The sequence below is a fragment of the Cataglyphis hispanica genome, chromosome 5, assembly GCF_021464435.1.
Source record: "Cataglyphis hispanica isolate Lineage 1 chromosome 5, ULB_Chis1_1.0, whole genome shotgun sequence".
Classification (NCBI taxonomy): domain Eukaryota; kingdom Metazoa; phylum Arthropoda; class Insecta; order Hymenoptera; family Formicidae; genus Cataglyphis; species Cataglyphis hispanica.
In genome coordinates this window covers 5,572,469-5,592,145 of record NC_065958.1, presented here as the reverse complement: position 1 = coordinate 5,592,145, position 19,677 = coordinate 5,572,469, and the positions used below count along the sequence as shown (strand labels likewise).

Here is a 19,677-nt window from a genome sequence, read left to right as displayed (position 1 = left end):
TTTGAAATTGCAATGGACCGGGACGTACAGGAAATAATTCATCTTCCTTCTTCGCCATCCCTCCCATTCGCCGGTGTATGATGTTTTACGAGGTACGCTCATCGTGTATATATATATGTATACTGTGACACATTTATCGTCGCACAACCATCCTTAACCCTTATCCGAACAAGCTATTTTCTAAACTTAAATCGCGCGCAATGTTGACTTTTATTTTTTAACTGTCATGTTACAAGAAAACATTACACAGTTATATTTTGTGTACAAATTATAAAAATTAGATACAATATTTTATGAAGGTGAAAATTGATTTCGAAAAGCAATAAGCAATTTAAATTCTATTTATATGAGAGATATTCATATATATCGTCTGCATGCGTTACGATTGGGTATCTTAATTGAAATATCTATTTGCAGTAATCATAGCTAATTCAAATATGTATTTTAAAAAATTATAGAGATATATTAATTACTACAGATATAAAATAATATTCATATGGCAAATGTGTTATTTCCTATTTTACAAAAAGATTGCCGCTAAAAAAGTAAAGTCGTGCATCATATTCCAATAAAAGTTTTTAAAATCTACTTGAAAGAAAAGAATTTCACGTCTAAAGTCATTGAAACTTTCCTAAAACTTTCCTCGCGCTACTGCGTTCTATCTCTCTTTTACGCTCTTATTTTTCGCTATTATTAAATTTCGAATCAGCTGCCTCTTCATCGTAACAATAATGTATCGGGACGTTAGTACTTTCTTAATGTATTTGTGTTGTTTTCTTATTTATTATAAACTGTGTTCATACAGATATAATTAATTCTCTATTCACATACACTTAGTTTTATAATTATCTTGAAGCATGTTAAAATGAAAAGTATCTCTATCTTTTTTTTCATCTTCAAGTTTTTAACGATATGTCACCGTGCACGACGCGAAACGTGCACGAGTTGCGAAACGCTGAGAGAGCTGCGAGAAGGTTGAACATAAAACACTCTACGCAAAGTTCAGCGAGGATCCCTGCCGCGCCCCTCAATTAATTAGCGAGCGGGGAATCGAAAATGCAGAAAGCCAGATCGTTTGCTCGGCTTCATCCGTCAAACGTTTCGAAAAGTTTTATTATCAAGACCGTAGTTAATGCAGTTTAAACCTCGCCCGCTCCGCCGAGGTGCCGCCAAAGTTTCACCATCAAGCTAACTATTACAAGCTAGAAAACGAGATCCTCCAAGGAGAGAGCGAGCGGGGGTGAAAAGAGAGGGAAGAAAGAGTAAAGCACCGCTGTCGTTGATTCCTTTATTTAGGACAAGGACTTTTATCACACCTCGCGACGACTCGAATCGCGAACAATTATATTAAGCTCTCGTTCACGGTTGCGCGATTTTGCGCGAAAAAGAAAAGGGCGCTCTCTCTCTCTCTTTCTCTTCGTAAATTTACTAAAACGAGCTCGCCTTGCTTACGTTCAGCGACGCCCCGGAAGGAAAATTACTTTCGGATTCGTGCTTAAGTGAGGAAGCCGGATATACCGAATTCTGATTCATGACGCTGTGATATTTGTGTGTCGCCGAGATGCGCCCTTAAATCAATATCGTGTTACTAGGTGAATATTATATGTATATATAAATGAATGTGTAATACGTCAGTCAAATTACTTGTGGATCTGTTATACGCGAGTCGATCGAGCGGACTGCATAGCTTCGAAATTATCGCACCACCGCTCACGGATTTATCGAAATTTGTTGCACCGGCTGCGCTTTATTAATTTCGTTTTCGACGCTGAAGCGTGCCGGCTTGCGAGGGCGGAATTACGCTTCCTCGCTCATTTTTTTGAGCTTTGTGAATCGTTGGCTATTTCTATTAAAATTGTGATGGAAATGAAAATCAAAGAAGCGGAAAGCTGAAATCAGATATACGATAGAGTTAGAGTACAACCTAAATAAATTTTTCTAACAAACTATCGGTCGTTATTTTAATAATCTTTCGTGATAATCTAGTGATAGTAATAATCATTCATATAATAACGTAACGAGCATCTCATTTTTAAAGCAAAATTGTTCCATCTGAGGAACACGACACCTAGAAGAAGAAAGTAGAGAAATATATATATATATATTAAAAAGATAAATGTATATTAAAAAATAAAAAAAGAGATGTTTAACAATATTAATTCTGATTAAAAGCATTGTAATTAATTTCTTCTACTCATCTCTACAATTATAAATTTATTGTATAATGCATATGTGTGAAAATGTCAATTCAAGGGAAATAGATACTGCAATTTACTTGAGAAGAAACTAGTTTAAGCTATGAATCTAGATAGCATAAATAATTATGAGGCAGATGACTTTAAAGGTTATAAAGATAAAACTTGCCGTTGCATCTCTGCCGTCAGGAATAACGTGTCAAGTCGACTTAACTTAATCATTAAGTAAATAAGCTTAGCGTTTAGCTTACGTGAACTCGCGCCAACTTTGCTCAATAAATTAAAGTTCAGAGTACCAGATACACGAGGCGTGAAGTTTCCACGCGATCACCTCCGTCAAAGACGATAAGCATTTATGATTGGACGAGGAGCGTTTCGTAAATAATGAAGAAAATACAATGGCCTGTAGTTTAACGCAACCGAAATGGCACAACCCCCGTGTCTGCCGCGGCGACGCAGCATCATCAAAGTTACATTCGCTCCCTCCCGTAACATTCCAAAGTATTCGCGATAAACCCATAAACCCTCCTTGGTCCACTCGATTTTTATTTCCATCGTCCTTGCCGTCGACGACGGCGGCGCGCACGCATCCTCGAGCGGCGATTTATCGCACGCATGTTTACCTCCCAAGCGCATCCGCACCCTCATCCACGCACACACGCACACACCCACCACCCAGCCACCCATCCGCCCCCATCGCCCATCCGTGCACGCTTCCACAATTTTCGAGTGGAGGCACGTATATATAGGCACGCACACATACATACATACATAGACATATATATATATATATACATACGAAGGCAATGCCGAGAGATACGACGAGGGTGGATTTCGTGCGGGCATGCGTACAGCTCGCGAAATGACGGTGGTAGGATGAAAATCGCGGAGGTTCGAGGGTACGAACAAGGGTGACACCCTGCAGTCTGACGCGGGACTTCGATCCTCGTGCTTCGCCGGGGAATGAAGTAACCAGTCATGATTCTTGCGACTAGCGACTCGAAGAGAGGAAGCCGTGAATTCGCGAAAGTCACGCGCGAGTTCGCGCCGAGATGGAGACTCGGGGAGGAGAGTCCGTGACAAACGCGAAAAATCTCAGTCGCTCTCTCTATTCGCGTTTCCGTTCAAATTGTTATGTACCAAAGTCGACAAGAAGATACGTTCTCTCGACGACAACTTTGCCAAAGGAAAAATACGAAGGACGATTTTCATCCGCAGTAAGTTAAGAAGATCACGTGTAATGCGACTTTTCTCTTATGCGGCAAGAGACGTCTACGAATTGAAATCGTTTCGTTTAAAGACAAAATAGAAAAAAAAAAAAAAAACAACGCTCAAAAAGCCATGTTCTCTTCCGTTCGATTACGAGGTGTACGAAATTCGATTACGGGGAAACGCATCGGAGCGGAAAGGTTCCCGTCGATCGCACGTCGAGGCTGTCGAAATATAAATTGGAGTACGTTGATCTCGGAGAGTAGTCATCGTGCGGCGAGTGTTTCGTTAATTAACACGAGATCGGAGAAATAGGGGAAGCGCAGGAGCCTCGATACACAGGAAGGAGGAGCCGTAGGGAGAGGCAGAGTCAGTCACGGTAAGTCGATTACTTCGTGGTCGATGATCAAACGTCGCTTTCATTAGCCACGGTCTCGGTTGCTGCGGTTAAACATTCCCGACACTCTCGTCAACCAACCTTGAATCAAAGATTCCATTGCACGGCTGAGTTAAGCGCTTGTTTTGACACGGTTTTTTTACGTTGCAGTTTCTCTTAAAACGCGATATTAAGTATAAACTCATTGCGGTAAAAACATGTCTCGATATTTCTCAATGTAATAATTAATAACGTTAGCTCTGAGGAAATAAGAAAAAAATTTCCAAATTGAATGACATTTTAATTAGAACGACGAATGTAAAATTATTTTCTTTCATTCCTCTTTTTATACGACTGCGATATTGGAAAATGAATCGATACGAAATCGGACGCGTCGTCGCAATTGTAAATTAACTTTTCGAGAGCAGACCAATCCCTAATGCATTTTTAAACGCGCGATATTGCGCCAGGAATGTACCTCTGCAGAAATTGCGCGTAATCGGAATTCCGTTAAATTCCGATTCGAAATTTCGCATTGGAAAGTATCAAAGACGCATTCTGTCCCATTCCTACGCTATCGATTCGACGTGTAACTTCACACGCAGTTACCGAGGATCGCGAGACTCAAATCGCTCCATCATTCGTCGCTCGTCGAATACCTCGGCAAATAACGGCGGCGACAGTCAAACACACGGAGAGAGGAATCTGGTCGACTCTACGACGCCCGCCGTCGGCGTCGAGACGGCTCCCTATCGACTTCCTGCTCCAGAGAAAGAAGCCGCGTCCTTTCTCTCTATCACCGCGACTTCCTCCATCCTACCCAGCGGCACTTTATTCGGGATCAAAGCTTTCCATCCGACGATTGCGAGTGCTCGGACGGGTGTAACTTTACGTCTCACCGAGCTTTCACAGCGCACCGAGATCTAAACGTAATTCCAGCAAAGTCTTATACGACACACAGCGCACTATATTACGTATCCGTATTATGTAAGGACTTGTAATGCGCCGTAACTTGCAACTAGCGTAACCAAGATTCCAAGAGGATTTGTGGAAACTTCGGATTAATTAATGACATCACACGGAGCATTAATTTGCGTTTTTTCGACTTTTTGGTTTGCATGTCCAATTTTTTTTCTTTTACTCGTGTAGAGAGAAATTTTTGCGTAAAATTTATAGGGAAAAAAACGATTATTTGACAAAATTGAAAACGATAACGAAATAGGAGACGCAAATCTGGAATATCCCCTATAATATTAAACAAATCGTAATTTTTGCGTGTATTTTTGCACAGAGCAATATAAATTCAAACAAGAATTTATTGTTCGCACAGAGAATATAAAAAATATAATTTTTTTTGTACAATGTGTATGAATTCTATTTTCTCACAAAAGTCTGTTTTTCAAAATATTTTCAGTACGTATAAATAATATAATTCATAAAAATATTCTATATTCTTTTCATGGGAGAAACAGAAACAAACATTTTTAATAAAATTATATCCCGTGAGAATTAATGACATTTGTTATGTCAAATTAAAAACAAATATTTCTACATAACATGTTCGTTATACACAATTACAGTAACAAACAGGGTCCAGTCTTTTTATCAAACATCCAAGATAGCTTACACAATTATTTGTAACTCAATCCAACGTCCGACTAATATTTTGCGACAGACCAACCGGGCGAATTCATAGTTGGGTGAAATTTGAGAGCGTTACAAGGTTGTACAAGCCACTCGGCCGAAAGCCTTAATTCGATTCTCGCAGCTCGAAGAATTCGTTCTCCGCGAGATACGGACCACCCTCATCCGCCCTCTCATCGATCGTTTCGCGGGGAGAACGTCTTCGTTGGCTCTTTGTCGTCATCCCGTCCATCTCCGTGCGGCGAAACGCTCGCGGAAGCACTTTCTCGCGCCATCGAATCTCGAGGACCACGATTTACGACGTAATTTCGATCGCTCCCTACCGCGTAATAATTCGCACCTTGACGTAATATCGCAGACAAACAGTCTCATCTTAAAATTTGTCGAATCGTTGTCAGCCGTCCATCCGCATAAGCCCATTTTACAGTCGCACTTTTATGCACAAGATACCTCTTTCTTTATCCGACTGATCTTAAATTCGGTCAATAATTCGCTCGAAAATTTCTTCAGAAAAATATCTATTCCATTAAATTCGACAAAAATAGAACGTCCTATATATTTTCATGTTCCCCATTTAATCTACAGACTTTAAGCTTAATCCCCTCGCATCTCTCATCTGATTTAAATTTCTCTAATCATTCTTTTTCCTACTCTAATTTTTTTGCAATTTTTCCTTAGTTATGAGAAGACGCGCAAACCAACGATTAATTGCAACGCGTTAACGTTTTATGGTTGATTCTGTGGAAAGCGTTCCTCGCTAAGGGCTCGCTATCGCACCCTTTCGATCTGCCTGACAAAGTAGCTGGGGATGCGACTTCACGCCTCAACGGGCTCTTCCACCCTCGACGAAAATCGTCAGGCACAATTTCACTTGATGAAAGTCACCGCTAAATGCGCGATAGGAGGTAATTTTTAACGCGAGCAAGCCATTACAACGAGCGATTTTGTTCCGTATAATATTACAAGGATGCTCCGTATAACCTCGATATTTTTAAATGAACAAGACCATTGAAAATATTGACTATTCAAATATTTCCAGATATTTCTTTAACAAATATTACACAAAAAAAAAATGATCATTTAAAAATATTTTTAGAGTATACATTTTGCGCGCGCCCAAATTTGAATTTTTAATATTGTATTGGAAATTCTGAGATTGAGTTTTTTTTTTGTCAGCACAGTCTATACTTTACAAAAATTTATATTATTAATAAATTTAGATAATGTAAAATATATAGATTATTAGTAATGGTCTATTTATAAAAATGTGTCACTTTATAACTTCAATATTTCTGGGCCCGCTTAATTTTATATATTTTATAAAACACAAATAACATGATTTTTTTCCCTTTTAGCGTTAATACAAATAAATGGAACATTATTGTTTGTTAAAAAGCCATATTTTTTTTTTATAAAATATTTTTAATGTTATTTATCCCTTTTATCATATAAAATTTTTAATAATATAGAGCTGACTTAATTTCCACATGAATCATATAAAATAAATCTCTATTAACAAAATAAAATATTGATGTCAAATAATTTCACAATAAATATGGCACTTTGGCGATTATCACATTCGATATACGGTACTATGAAAAGCTCCTAATGTCGTAAAACTGAAGTTAGAACATTAAATACAATTGTCTGCGAGCAGTTGCTACCCACTTTGCTTCAGTCGCGCAAATTTGGTTAGTTCACCACAAAATGGTTAAATTCCTCGTTTAAAAGTCTCTCGTGCACATTTCCTTGCTGCCTGGCTTGTTGGGCAAAGGGTTGTTATCGTGCCCTCTTGATCTACCCTGCAAAACTAGCTGCGGATGTAACTTCGCGCTTCATCGAACTTCCTCTAAAGGGCACGGATCCCCGACGTAATTTCAGCCGGAAGCAACCACATCTTAATATGTATTATATAGTGACTTTTAACGCTGGTGAAACGTACAGACGGGATGAAGAATTTCGCTCAACATATAAAGCGGTATTAGTGCAAGAAATTACAATCCGTATATGATTCGGAAGTTAAAAATTGAGAATATTATAATAATATAATATTATATTGTAAAAATGTAATTTTTCCACTTACTTCGATTAAAATCGGTTTTTGTGCATAATAAAAAATACTATTTCCCCGTTAAAACATTTCCTTGCATAAAATGTCCACAAAGATAAGGTAAAACACCGAGAGAGAGAGAGAGAGAGAGAGAGAGAGGGAGAGAGAGTTCTTAAAGTTATGCGTATCTCTAATTAGAATGTTATCATACGTTGGAAGTCAAATACGAATGAGTAATTTAACGTGGTTGAAGTAAATACAAATTGTTTGAAACATTGAATTCAACCTGCACACCATAAACATTCCCGAATGTCTGTGTTTCTTGTTATAATATTTCGCCGGTTAATTATGCGATATTAACCTACGTAGTAACTTTGCTTTTATCGTTATTCCTTTTCAAAAGTCCGCGTAAGTTCCATTCAACTTGCTTGATGTAAAGATATGGATTTTCCGAGGATTTTGTATTTCAATAAAAGAACAAGTTTGATATATAGCACGGAAGAAACAGCACTCGATGAGACAAGAATTGAAGTTTTTCACATTATATTAGTGTGTAAATTTTTAAATAATTAAAATTTTTTTATCCTTTTTAAAAAGAAGCACGGTATCATTAAGTTCGGCTCGTAAAATATTTATGATATAACATTAACGAAAATGTTTATGTATAATATATGGCGTTTCCATCTACTTTAAAGATGTATAACGCAAGTACGGATCAAGAGCTTAAAATTATTCCTTGAAAATTGGACGCAATGCGCGAGTGAGTTCACAAAGCCATTTTATTCTCGAATAAGAACTCCGCCAAGTACAAACTTCATCCGCACAATACTTCTTGAGAAGCGTCTCACGGAAATTTGTTCTTCAAAATCCATAGTCAACAGACTGTACCTATGATCTTCCGACAGTATTTAATGTAAATTGTTGGCCCAATTTTTACGTTGCTTCAAGATTTCGTGCACGTGACAGGGCAAAGATTACGATAAAAGCAAAGTTTCGTGACTTCTTCCTTGTTTGTGTATAATTTATATATTCGTATATTGCTAGTTTTTTTTGATCCGAAAAGTTACCGCACGAAGGTCTGATCCGAGAAAGTTTATAATAAGACGATAGCGTATAGATTGTAGTTAATTACGAGAGAAAATGAAGGATTCCGCAAATTTCTTTTTCTCATATCGCACATCGAGCTCGTAACCCAATACGCGCTCGAGTTAAAAGTTGTTAATTTCAAATGTAATCGGTCTTACTTTGTTGCAAGTCTCTTGAGTATGTGTTATATTTTACATCGAAATGCGGATGCTCGCAAGAATTTCACATTTCGAATGTACGTATCGATTTCGTGAGAAACTCGGCGAGATGTTCTGCGAAAGAAAAAATATTTTGACAGTATCGTTCATTCAATATAATCATAATTCATAAGTTACTCAACATTCGTAATGTAAATTGGAATACTTTCTCTGTGCTACGTCGCACAGAGATATATTCCTTATCATAATTTCAAGAAAAATCGCGCGCGCGTCTCTTTAAAAAGAGAGATGAAAGACTTTGTATCCTTTTTATAACATTTCGCACACACGAGCGTGTGTAGCGTGTGAAGGGTTAAAAAGATGCAGTTCTCTCCCGCGTTATCATATATTTCTACGGATATTATTTGTTACGCAAGCTGTGCAACGCGGTCTCATAAAATACGCGTGACACGCTAAATAACGACTGCACCTTTCGAGGTCATTGTGTAAGTGCTTATATACGACCGGCTGACGCGAATACTTTTTGTCCGCGGATGTTTTATACACAGTGCTCATTGCAGAATCCCGTCAGGCGACCCCGACTCATCCGAGTCGTTAAATTGCGTCCGCGTTTAGAAAAAAGGCTTCGTACAACTATTCTACGGAATATCCTTATTTCCGTGTTGCTCTTCCGCAAGCGAAAAATATACATCTTCAGTATATATTTATCTTTTCGCAGCAAAAAAATTAAGATTTTTTTAAATCTCTGCTCAAAGTGTAGTTTACTGTACAATTTGTGCGATAACTCTTTCTTAAATATATTAGTTAAAGAAAAATATATTGTAAACTTTTATTTCTCTTTTAACATCCCCTTATTGTTTATAACAAATATTCGAGTGCATTTAAATTCTTTCAAAGTAATATTATATAAAGTACTTGGTTCCAAAGTAACGTCAAAAGTCTCGGAATTCTCTTGCGATAAAAAAAAAGTTAATGTTTGATTCATGTATAAACAAAGAGCACATCCCATCTTACTTATCGTTCACCCTCGGCATTTTTAATTCTACTACTAACTTTGACTTTAGCAATCTCTATGAAATGTAGAAAAAAGATCGATTTATCAAAGTCAGCAATTGAGTTAATCACGGCGAATTCATTGTACCTAACTTTCGGAATGGGCGAGCGAGCTGTGCTGTCGAATCGCATTCGACCCGTGAAATCTGATTTTCGCAAATTCGCTCCGTAGTAGTTGCCAGACGGAGATATCCCGACATGGAAGAACCCACGAAATTCGATTTTCGCGATTTGTGTACAGGTCATCCGCGCTAAAAGCGTGAGCTGCCGAGTTAGCGAATAAGCGCCGCACGAAAGGAAAGGAAATTGAGGAAGATATCTTTCTCTCTCCATGTATAAATCCTACGTCACCTTATACGATATATATATACGAAAAACAAATATATGTTAATTTATTGAGAAACGCACTGTAGTCTCTATAAATCCTTCCAACTTAGAGTATAAATTAAATCTAACTGTTTATTTGTTTTTTGTCTTTCTGATCTCACCTAATAGCAAATAAGAATTTTAATAATTATTATATTTGATATATAAAAATGCGATATTGGAAAATAAAAAAATATTAAAAATAAACATACCATTAAGAAAGAAAGCATCGTAAATAAGAAATTTCTTAATTTCTTTAGTGCATAAAAATTCAAAATTTTATTTGTACACAACGAATCTCCATTATCGTACCGAATTAATTCAAAATGAATATTATAACGTATCTTACGCGATAGAACCTGCGCTCATTTTAAACTGTAATTTTCAGTGTAACAAGCATTGGGTGGCACCCAATGCAATACGTGACATATGTGTTAAGCATGGTTAATGCCTAAAATTAAACACGAATTTCCTCTAGGAGTTTAATTACGCGAGCTATTGAACACTCGTATGGTGACCCGTTTGTGTTTGTGCGCGTCACTAAATCGTCGGTCATACGAAGCATATTAATTACATAGTGATCGACCGCACGATTCTGATCCAGCAATTACGTAGCTTCATCTCGTCACTCGAACCGCGATGGCTCGCATCGCTGACTCTCGGGAATCGTTAACCACTCCGAAACCACAACTATATGCAAAATTCATCGCCGTTTCTCTTAGAGCGTTTCCTCTCCCGCCGTTCATTTTCACTTTTCCGCAGAAATTCCTGTCGAGGTTCTCGAGAGGGTGCTCGACTCTACCGTTGAAAAATAGGCCAATTAAGACAGAATGATGTGAACGGGAATAGAAAGGATCGTGCCGCTATTAAGGTATAATATCCTTCAGAATTTACCACGTTAATGAAGCACGGTTTTATGTTCGATTACGCTTATCGCAGTCAAGTTGGATCGAGAGAGCTTAAACAAAAATAATGATGATTAGTAAAAGTCGTGATATAAATTATATACAGAACGCGATGCGGCGGTTCTTCGGCGTTCATAGTTTCAGCAGAATCCCTTTAAAGTTCTCCCCCTTAGAGTTCCCTTTAAAAAACGCACACACACATCCATATACACATATGCACACAGAGAGATATCGGGAAATATCATACCGCAACAATTACGAAGCGGAGGCGTAAATAAAAAGCAAATATGGCGATGCGGATGGCGAAATCCAATCGACGAGTGGTCCCTTGCCGATTCCAATAATTCGGTTTACTATCGCACGTATCCTCGTATGTATGTGTACTTCCTTCTATGTGCTCGATATGACTGGCAATCAATGTTATATCTTAATGTACAATCATAATATAGATTTTACATGTTTTATAAAATATATATATATTAAAATATAATTTTATCTCTCTTCATATTAGTATATGGTGTGTGTGTGTAAAATATAATTTTTTTTTTTTTAAGTCAATTGCCACTCTCACACATATTTTGTAGAAGTATCCTTTAGTGAAAAATGCATATAAAATAAAAAATTGTGTATAATAGAAAGAGTTTATTAAAGAATCCTCATGCCATCGAAATAACATTCTACTTATTCTTTACGAGCTCATTAACATAATTAATTCCTTGTAATCGTAATCATTTATAGTACCGTAATTCGATACTCGATATCGATCAGGTATACCAGAGATATTTTTGATCTTCATATGTTGTAAAATTATCAAAATTACATTAATGCATCACGTATAATGAGAGATAACACCTACGTCATTACACATTAATTAGCGTTTTAATGCAATCAGAAACCTTTATACGTAATTACAAATGCGTTGTAAAATATTAGCTTCTCTCGAGAGGAGTTAAATAACGAGATCCTCCATACATAATAGAGAATACATATGTATAAAGTTAAGGCCAATTCAGTCTGTTTGTCGAGACGGTTCTGTCAATCGATTCCCGATTCGTCCCGACATGTGCGAGTATCGCGCATATGCATCAGGCCGCGCGTCAAATGGTTGTATCTCGTTTTCTTTTTTTCGGGAGGACTGTCGAAAAAGTAAGGAACAGTTTAGAAGCGGCGCAATCGATCACGACAGGCCTCGGCACTTTGGAGAATTAAATTCCGTCACACAGAAACGGAGACGTACATAAGCGTCTCGTACGAATAGCAAACTTTTCCTTCCCGTCCTGCGAGATGGAAAGAAACTCGTCCTTGGTATCGACATTTTTCGACGATAAATCACCGTGGATATAAAGAACACTTAATGCGCCCCAGTATTTCAAACGCAATTTTATTTTCATTAATATAGACGCCCCTCTTTTATAATTTCTTAACAGTCAATAAGAATTGTACGCTGAAATAAATTTATGCACTCGAATTTGGGAGATAAAGTTCTTTAAAATTTGATTAGGGATTTTTCTGTTCATATAACACACGTTCCAAATTGAAATAAATTTAATTGTTAAGATATTAAAATAATGTCTATTTAAAATTAATCACAATATAAAATTTTGGAAACTTTTTATACGCTTTGAAAATTTTTTTAAACTGATATTTTACAGCAATAAAGAGAAAAAATAAATATTATTTTTTGAAAAATAATAATAGTTTTACTTTAATAAATTTGCATTAGAAAAGAATAATTATTTCGATTTAAAAAATCTGAGAAAAAATTACGTAATTTCATGCGCGTGACTAGAGAAGGTATATGTAATACATACATCTCAGAAAATTCGCTACTGCAGACGAACGATAAAATTAAGCTGGTTCGCGTAATTTTTATGCGTGATTTATTGCATTTTCTATTATCGGCGATCCATCGCTGACAGTGAGATTTGGCAAATGGAAGTGCCCACTTTAGGGCGCTAATTACCGGTACAATTACTCCGGGTACCGTTAATCAGATTACATCGCAAAAGGCGGGACGAAAATATAATTTTTCTTCACAATTGTGCCGCGCAAATGATAATAAATGCGTATTAGTTATGACACGATTTTGCGTCAAATTAATTTTGTTAAAAAATAAAAATGTTTCTATAAATATATAATACACAATTTTCGAATACATATTTATAAAAAAATGAACATTGCTATACAATATGAAATCGAGAGAGCTATTGAAAGCTATTTTAACTTAACTAAAATCTGATTTGATATAAATCGTTTTAAAAAGATATAATTTAATTATTTTGAGAAATAATTTAAAAAGAATTTATTTCGAGTTTTATTAAAACCATTGTCAAGGAATTAATTTCTGTTTTCTTTTATCCCATATTGTATAATCATGCTCGATTATATAAAATAATTTTGCAATATGCAAATCAAGAAAATTTTATCCCCCATTCAAACGAGCACATGAAATTTTCACATTCCAAGCCATTTAAATTTCTGACTAATGAAATATTTTTTTATTTTGCATGTTTCTTTAAATCTTCGTTTTGTGATACGATGTCTCGTAAACGTATACTTATCTACGATTATGGTTATGAGTTCTTTTTTCTTTCTCTAGAATATCGCGCGCCGCAATAGTCACGTATGCGAATAGCATTTTCCATATTATGTGTGCGCAATACGGTCAGCCACTTTCGTGTATTCACAACGCAAAAATGCTCTTGCCTTCCGTATGTATCTAATTTCGCGAGCCACAATTCCGATCTGGTTCGCTGTAACGTTGTAATTACGTAACCGTGGTAAAGAATTTTCTCGACGCTTTCCCCCTTTCCTTACACCATCGTAGAAAACAGTACGTGTAAGATTTAACAATTATCGTTATTATATTACTATTATTAATCGTAATAAAACACACACGCGCGCTGGTCCGCGAAATTGGGTCGCGAACGTGTGTGAGACGTCAATGTCAAACGGATTTTTCTCGGACATTACTTTTGAGTAGCACGAGGGCCTCCCTCGCAGTCTCGCAGCGATAAAATGTCGCTCCTCTCATAAAGGCTATTTCTCGGATTCTTGCAAAATTTTCCCTCCACTTCTTCGACGTCATAAGGTTCCTCGCGATTATGCATACAGCTTTTTCTTCGACGGATTATTCGTCGGACTATGTATGCGCGGTCACGTATTCGCAACAAGATCAGCCGAAACGAGCTTGGCAAGAGCTTTACAAGAGAAGCGCATGATGCTTGAACGGAATGAGGTTTTCACGTAACGTGCCAGACTTTCGCAAAAACAATCGAAACTAACAATAAGAGAATAGTCGAAGAAAAAATTTATACATTTACCTTACTTAAACACACATTTTTTTTTTTTCTTTTGTAAATTTGCAAGCTGCTGGATTGCGAGATAAATAACGGCTTTTCAAGATTTGGCCGATCGAATGGTAGTCGAAACGCAACATGTATAAAATGTTAACTAGATTATGATAACCGCGTTTATCCGGGATCATCATTCTCACTATGGCAGTCACGTACGTATGCAGAATCACGTATAGCAATTTTGCATGGCAACCCGACGGAACAGGATCAACGGAATGAGCTTCCAAAGCGCTTTATGGGGGAAAGTCGAGCGAGTGCTCGAGAGCGAAAGAAGAATCTGGACGGAAAAAGGGTGGAGGGAGGGAGGGAGGGAGGGAGGGGGAAGCAGGAGGAAAAGGAGGAAGTGTGGAGGATGCGACAGAGGCGCGGAAATCTAGTTTAAAACTGGCGACGAGAGCCGATGGCGATGCTGCAAAGGGAGATAGAGTTTTTACATCGAAACTAGTATGGCGTCGCGAATACCGTGGGATGGCGAGAGGGAGAAGTGGTATTTATCCGCGGTGGGTATGCGAACGAAGCTGTAAATAACGATGGTTTCTTTCTCTTTCCCTCTCAGCTGCGCCCCTTTTTTTTCCACGCCTGGCGCGTACGCGCATCGCGAGAGATTGTGTTTCATCGCGTGGGTGGGATCATTGGAAAAAGAGCAAAAAGAGACAAGGACTTTTATCCCCGGCAATTATGACGCCCTTTGCGAGATCCCTTTACGCGCGATGCGAACACACCGCGCGCTCGTCTGTGGTCACTGTGCTTTTGACAAACACGCGTTTTTGTCTAGAGAAAAGTCGGAGGAAGAACAATCGATATTCACTCGAGAGACACAGTAATTTGTACTTAAATGTCATCAGATTGTAAATACTATCCTATGTATTATAACTCTTTTTAATGATAAAAATATTTATATATTGATATAATCAATTCTTTTTCAATAACAAAATCTTAAAATATTATATACTTAAATAAAAATTTTATAAAATTTTATAACAAAATTTTTAAAAGAATAAAATTAAAAAACAAGTATATTTCTATTATTATGTAATTTTTTACTTGAAATATGATCCAATAATCCTTTAAGCAAAATAAATTTTCAGTAAAATAATTATTACAAGTAATTAAATACATTGCAGAGGGAAAGTGCAATGAAATATTTCCTCTATCAATTGCAGTGAAAATTTGATATACAAGTTGGCAGTTTCACATTTTGCCAATATGTTTTATTTCCTACTTCTCTAATTACTAGCTTATTGTATTAAAATAAATATCAGTGGAGCATATATATATTGCATTTCTCTAGTTAAAACTTGCACATTTGCGTCGTTCATAATCTAATTTGGCTAATTTCCTTTGCACGCATCACAGCCTTTATTCCGCAAATATTGCTTGATCCCAAATCAAATTATCTGGTTTAATGATTACAGGTTACAGTTACTATTATTAGCCTCATTAGTATCTTAATGATGAAAATAAAAGAAACAGCTTGATTTCTGAATAGTCCTAAAAAGTTAAGATCAGTGTAGTAAAATAAGCTCATTTTAAATGTAATTTGTAAATGAAAATATATGATCATTAAAAAAAAATATAAATTCGTAAATTATATTTAAATAAAAAAATATTCAAATATTTTATCAATGTGAAATAATTAATTTAAATATAATTTTAAAAATTTATCTAGAAATTTATCTCTAACGAATATATATTTCAAATACAAGTACAAATTTTAATAAACATATAATTTTATAAATTCTAATATTTATAATTTAATTATTTATTTTTTATTAAAAATATTTTTAAAATATTTTTATTTTTAAAGTAAAATATGTTTACTTTTTATCGTCCATCGTTGATTAAGGTGATTCCAATTAAGAGTTATAAATGAATTAGAAATGCAAACCACACATCACGCACAAAGCGGGGATTACTGGCGCCAGTGTTACACGGAGTGTTAGCTTTCGTCGCCAACGGCGACGTTATAAAGGAGAAACGGTGAGTGACGTGGTCGTTGGCACATACACGACGAGGCTGACGTTATCACGTCAGTGATTCGGAACGTGTCTTTCGCATGATCTATTTAACGCGCCGGTGAACACGCGCTCTCGTCGGGGAATCTTCTCGGCGACGACGATGACGGTCGCCACGCGTTGCCGTCAACTCAATGCCGTGCGGCGCCGCAGAAAATGCCATTTTCAAGAGAGACGATGAATATTCTTATATGAGAGCGCGCACCCTTCCAGTCGAAACTGAGCTTTCTCGACTGAAGAACAAATATCCTACCCGTACAAATGTCGAGGAGAACGCGTGACGACGAGGGTGCGAGCGATAAGTGCGACCGACGAAGGAGAGAGAGAGAGAGAGAGAGAGAGAGAGAGAGAGAGAAAGAGAGATAGAGGGAGAGCGGGCAGGAAGAGAGCGAACCTCCGTAAGTGGAGGCCTCATATTGTGCGGCACGAGGTGCCGACGGATATACACCGACACGTGTACCGTAAATGTAATTACAGCTTAAAGGGAAGTTCCATACTAAGCGATCCTTCGCAGTCGAAGTGAGTTCCGCATTAATTAGAAGCCAACTTAATTAATACGCGGTGGTACGCCGAGCGAACCGTCCTGGGAATCTCACCTACACGACGAGGAAGAATGAAATGTTTCTTGCCGTCTACACTTTTCGGCGACTAAGCCGGAAGAGGATCTCCACGTACATTAGCAATTCCGCAATATCGTTGCCCTTTATTGGCGGCCGCGACACGCCGCAGATTTTCATAAAGAATTTGCATTTAGGTATAGTCGCGTGCGATAAGGATCGGAACGCTCAAAGTGTAGCATCCTTTTCTCATTACTGACAGTAAGTGGGGAATTATCCTCCTTACAAACTCTCGAGGGATAAGCACATCGCAATTACGTAGACAGATTAATAAATTGCGAACACCCAGCAATTATTTAACAAAAACGCGTTTAATAAATATATATCCCTTTCTGTGTTGAATAATGTAATAACAGATTTATAATTTACGATAATTGGCTACGGGATTGATTTTACAGACAAACGCCGTACGAACGATCCGGATTATATAAGCAAAAACGACGTATGAACAACGTGTGTACGTGCGTGTCTGTGTAAGACTCGAACGCTAGTGACAAAATTTTTGCCGTTCATTTTTATATACATCACACATTCCGTTGTTCCGTCGGTGCCGGTCCCGTACAGACATGGAACATTACGACGCGGAAAGGTCGGGAAATATTATGCTAGGAACACGAGAGAGTATATGAATTATTTAAGCGCGCGATGAAGAGGCGGAAGCGCAGAAACTATACCGAAGGCATTGCATCGTTTTGTAATTTCTGTCAGCGGTCAAAATTTTACGGTTACGATCTCACCGCATTCGCGCTACGCGAGCTCGTAAATATGGGTTGCGCACATGTGATTCTTTCGGATTAAATTATAATTTTAATCGCGCATAGGATTAACCGCACATTCTCGTGCTCCACGATACGTCATATAGTTGAAACGTACAACACTCGTCGCAAAAAAATATACCGCCTTTTTTGGCTTTCGAGCACTTTGCATACTTATAACGAGTTCCACAGCATCTTTTATATGATTTTTTAATATATTAGAAAAAAATCAAAAAATTAATATAAACATAAAATAAGATGATTTAAATTTGTTTTTTAACGTACACGCGCGATTAAATTCGATATTCAAATTATCGGATCACCCTCTTCTTTATTGAAAGTAAAATTATGAGCGATATTTGCTATAGCCATAAACATTTCAAGAAGATTTTGAGCGGTATAAATCTGGAGATTTTACCGACCTTATCTGAGATCCGAAAGAAGAGTTGTCGCGAGGGCAGAGAGTCTCGATCTAGTGATATATTCCATCAATTAATGGCGCTCGATAGTCGGAAATTTGTCGACCATGCCCGGAAAATGGATTCAGATTCGATGGCTTTTCTATCGGGACGCGTTATAGCCCAAGATAAAACTAAACCATTTTTATCGTACTCTCATGCATGATATTACAGACTTTCGATTTAGGAAAAATTGTTAAAAATTTACACCGTTCTCTCTTGATATGTTTATCGTCGTGTAATTACACGCTTCCATAAAATAATAAGAAATTTTCGTCAAGAAATTATTAATTGCTTTTTGAAAATAATTCAAAATTGATTAAAAGATTTTTTATTAGAGTATTTGTTTTAGTCCATTTTTTAAAATAATTAGAAAATAATATAAAAATATTTATTAAAAAAGAAGGATATTAAATAATTCTCAGAGCAAATAACGTAATAATTAAATGTTCAAGAATACACACATACACATATAATCACATGTATGTGTTATATAATTGGAATATATTTATATACATTATATATAACATACACCATATATATACACTCACACATTTCTCCTCACATATAATATTTATATAAGCTCTCACGCGATTCAATTATCAGTCACGCATGTGTTATTAATTTAATACGATATTAAATGAGCGCATAAATATTGATGGCAGTTAAATTTATCTATAGCAATAAAGCACATAATATAAGCACATAAACACTCGTTATAAATGCATAGATTTGTTTGTTTTCATGTCACGCATCATAACTCATTTGTATTTTGTTTTAAGCGATTTAGTTTTACAATCATACACATATTAATTAAATAGATAGTTGAAATAAATAGCCCCCTTCTTTCGCTTATAGATTAATTAATAAATATTTATCTAGAAATCAATACTTTCGAAAGAATTGCAGAAATATTACATAGAATGCTATAAAATGATTAGAATTTAAACATACTACGAATAATCTCTGTGCAAAGTTTTCTTTTTTTTGTAAACAAGAAATCTCTCCCGTGTTCGTGTACGATCGTAGATATAATACTGTTTCTTTGTCATTTTTGTGGAATCGTAAGTACTTTTTATTTTACATTTACTTTTACGTTTTCAAGATATAAGTAAGGTATGTATGGCGCGGGAAGGGGGAAGGGGGGGGGGAAGTTTAGTTAGTTTATTACATACAATGGATCATTTACTTACCATACAAATGCGCTATATTATCCATTCCTCGTCATGTAGCTCTTTCCTTTTTTCTTCTGCAAATGTAGTGGCGGCGTGACCTCTCATCGGATTATACTTCCATCTCTGTAACAATATAAATTGATTTATTCAAACATTCTTTCACTCGTTATTCACATGAGAATCGTTAATATGAATTTCTATGACATGGATTATTATGAAATATATATAAAGTATGCATATTTCCTTAAAAATATCATAA

The 19,677-nt window shown here is 36.6% G+C and overlaps 2 protein-coding genes and 1 long non-coding RNA gene across 3 annotated transcripts in view; 1 reads left to right on the top strand and 2 right to left on the bottom strand.

The window, feature by feature from the left end:
- The window catches only part of LOC126849474 (uncharacterized), a 162,073-nt gene that overhangs the window by 72,443 nt on the left and 69,953 nt on the right, over positions 1-19,677 (bottom strand). Inside the window, exon 2 of the mRNA XM_050591338.1 lies at positions 19,437-19,541. Within this exon, the coding sequence (XP_050447295.1) occupies positions 19,437-19,439 (3 nt within the window). The 5' untranslated portion in view covers positions 19,440-19,541. The remainder of the gene's footprint in view (positions 1-19,436; positions 19,542-19,677) is intronic.
- LOC126849483 (uncharacterized) overlaps positions 3,200-19,677 on the top strand; it is an 81,056-nt gene continuing 64,578 nt past the window's right edge. The window contains exon 1 of the long non-coding RNA XR_007687410.1: positions 3,200-3,783. This is a non-coding gene — a long non-coding RNA (uncharacterized LOC126849483). The remainder of the gene's footprint in view (positions 3,784-19,677) is intronic.
- The window catches only part of LOC126849482 (ubiquitin-related modifier 1), a 141,520-nt gene continuing 141,330 nt past the window's right edge, over positions 19,488-19,677 (bottom strand). The window contains exon 7 of the transcript XR_007687409.1: positions 19,488-19,541. The gene's annotated coding sequence lies outside the window, so the exon portion shown is untranslated. The remainder of the gene's footprint in view (positions 19,542-19,677) is intronic.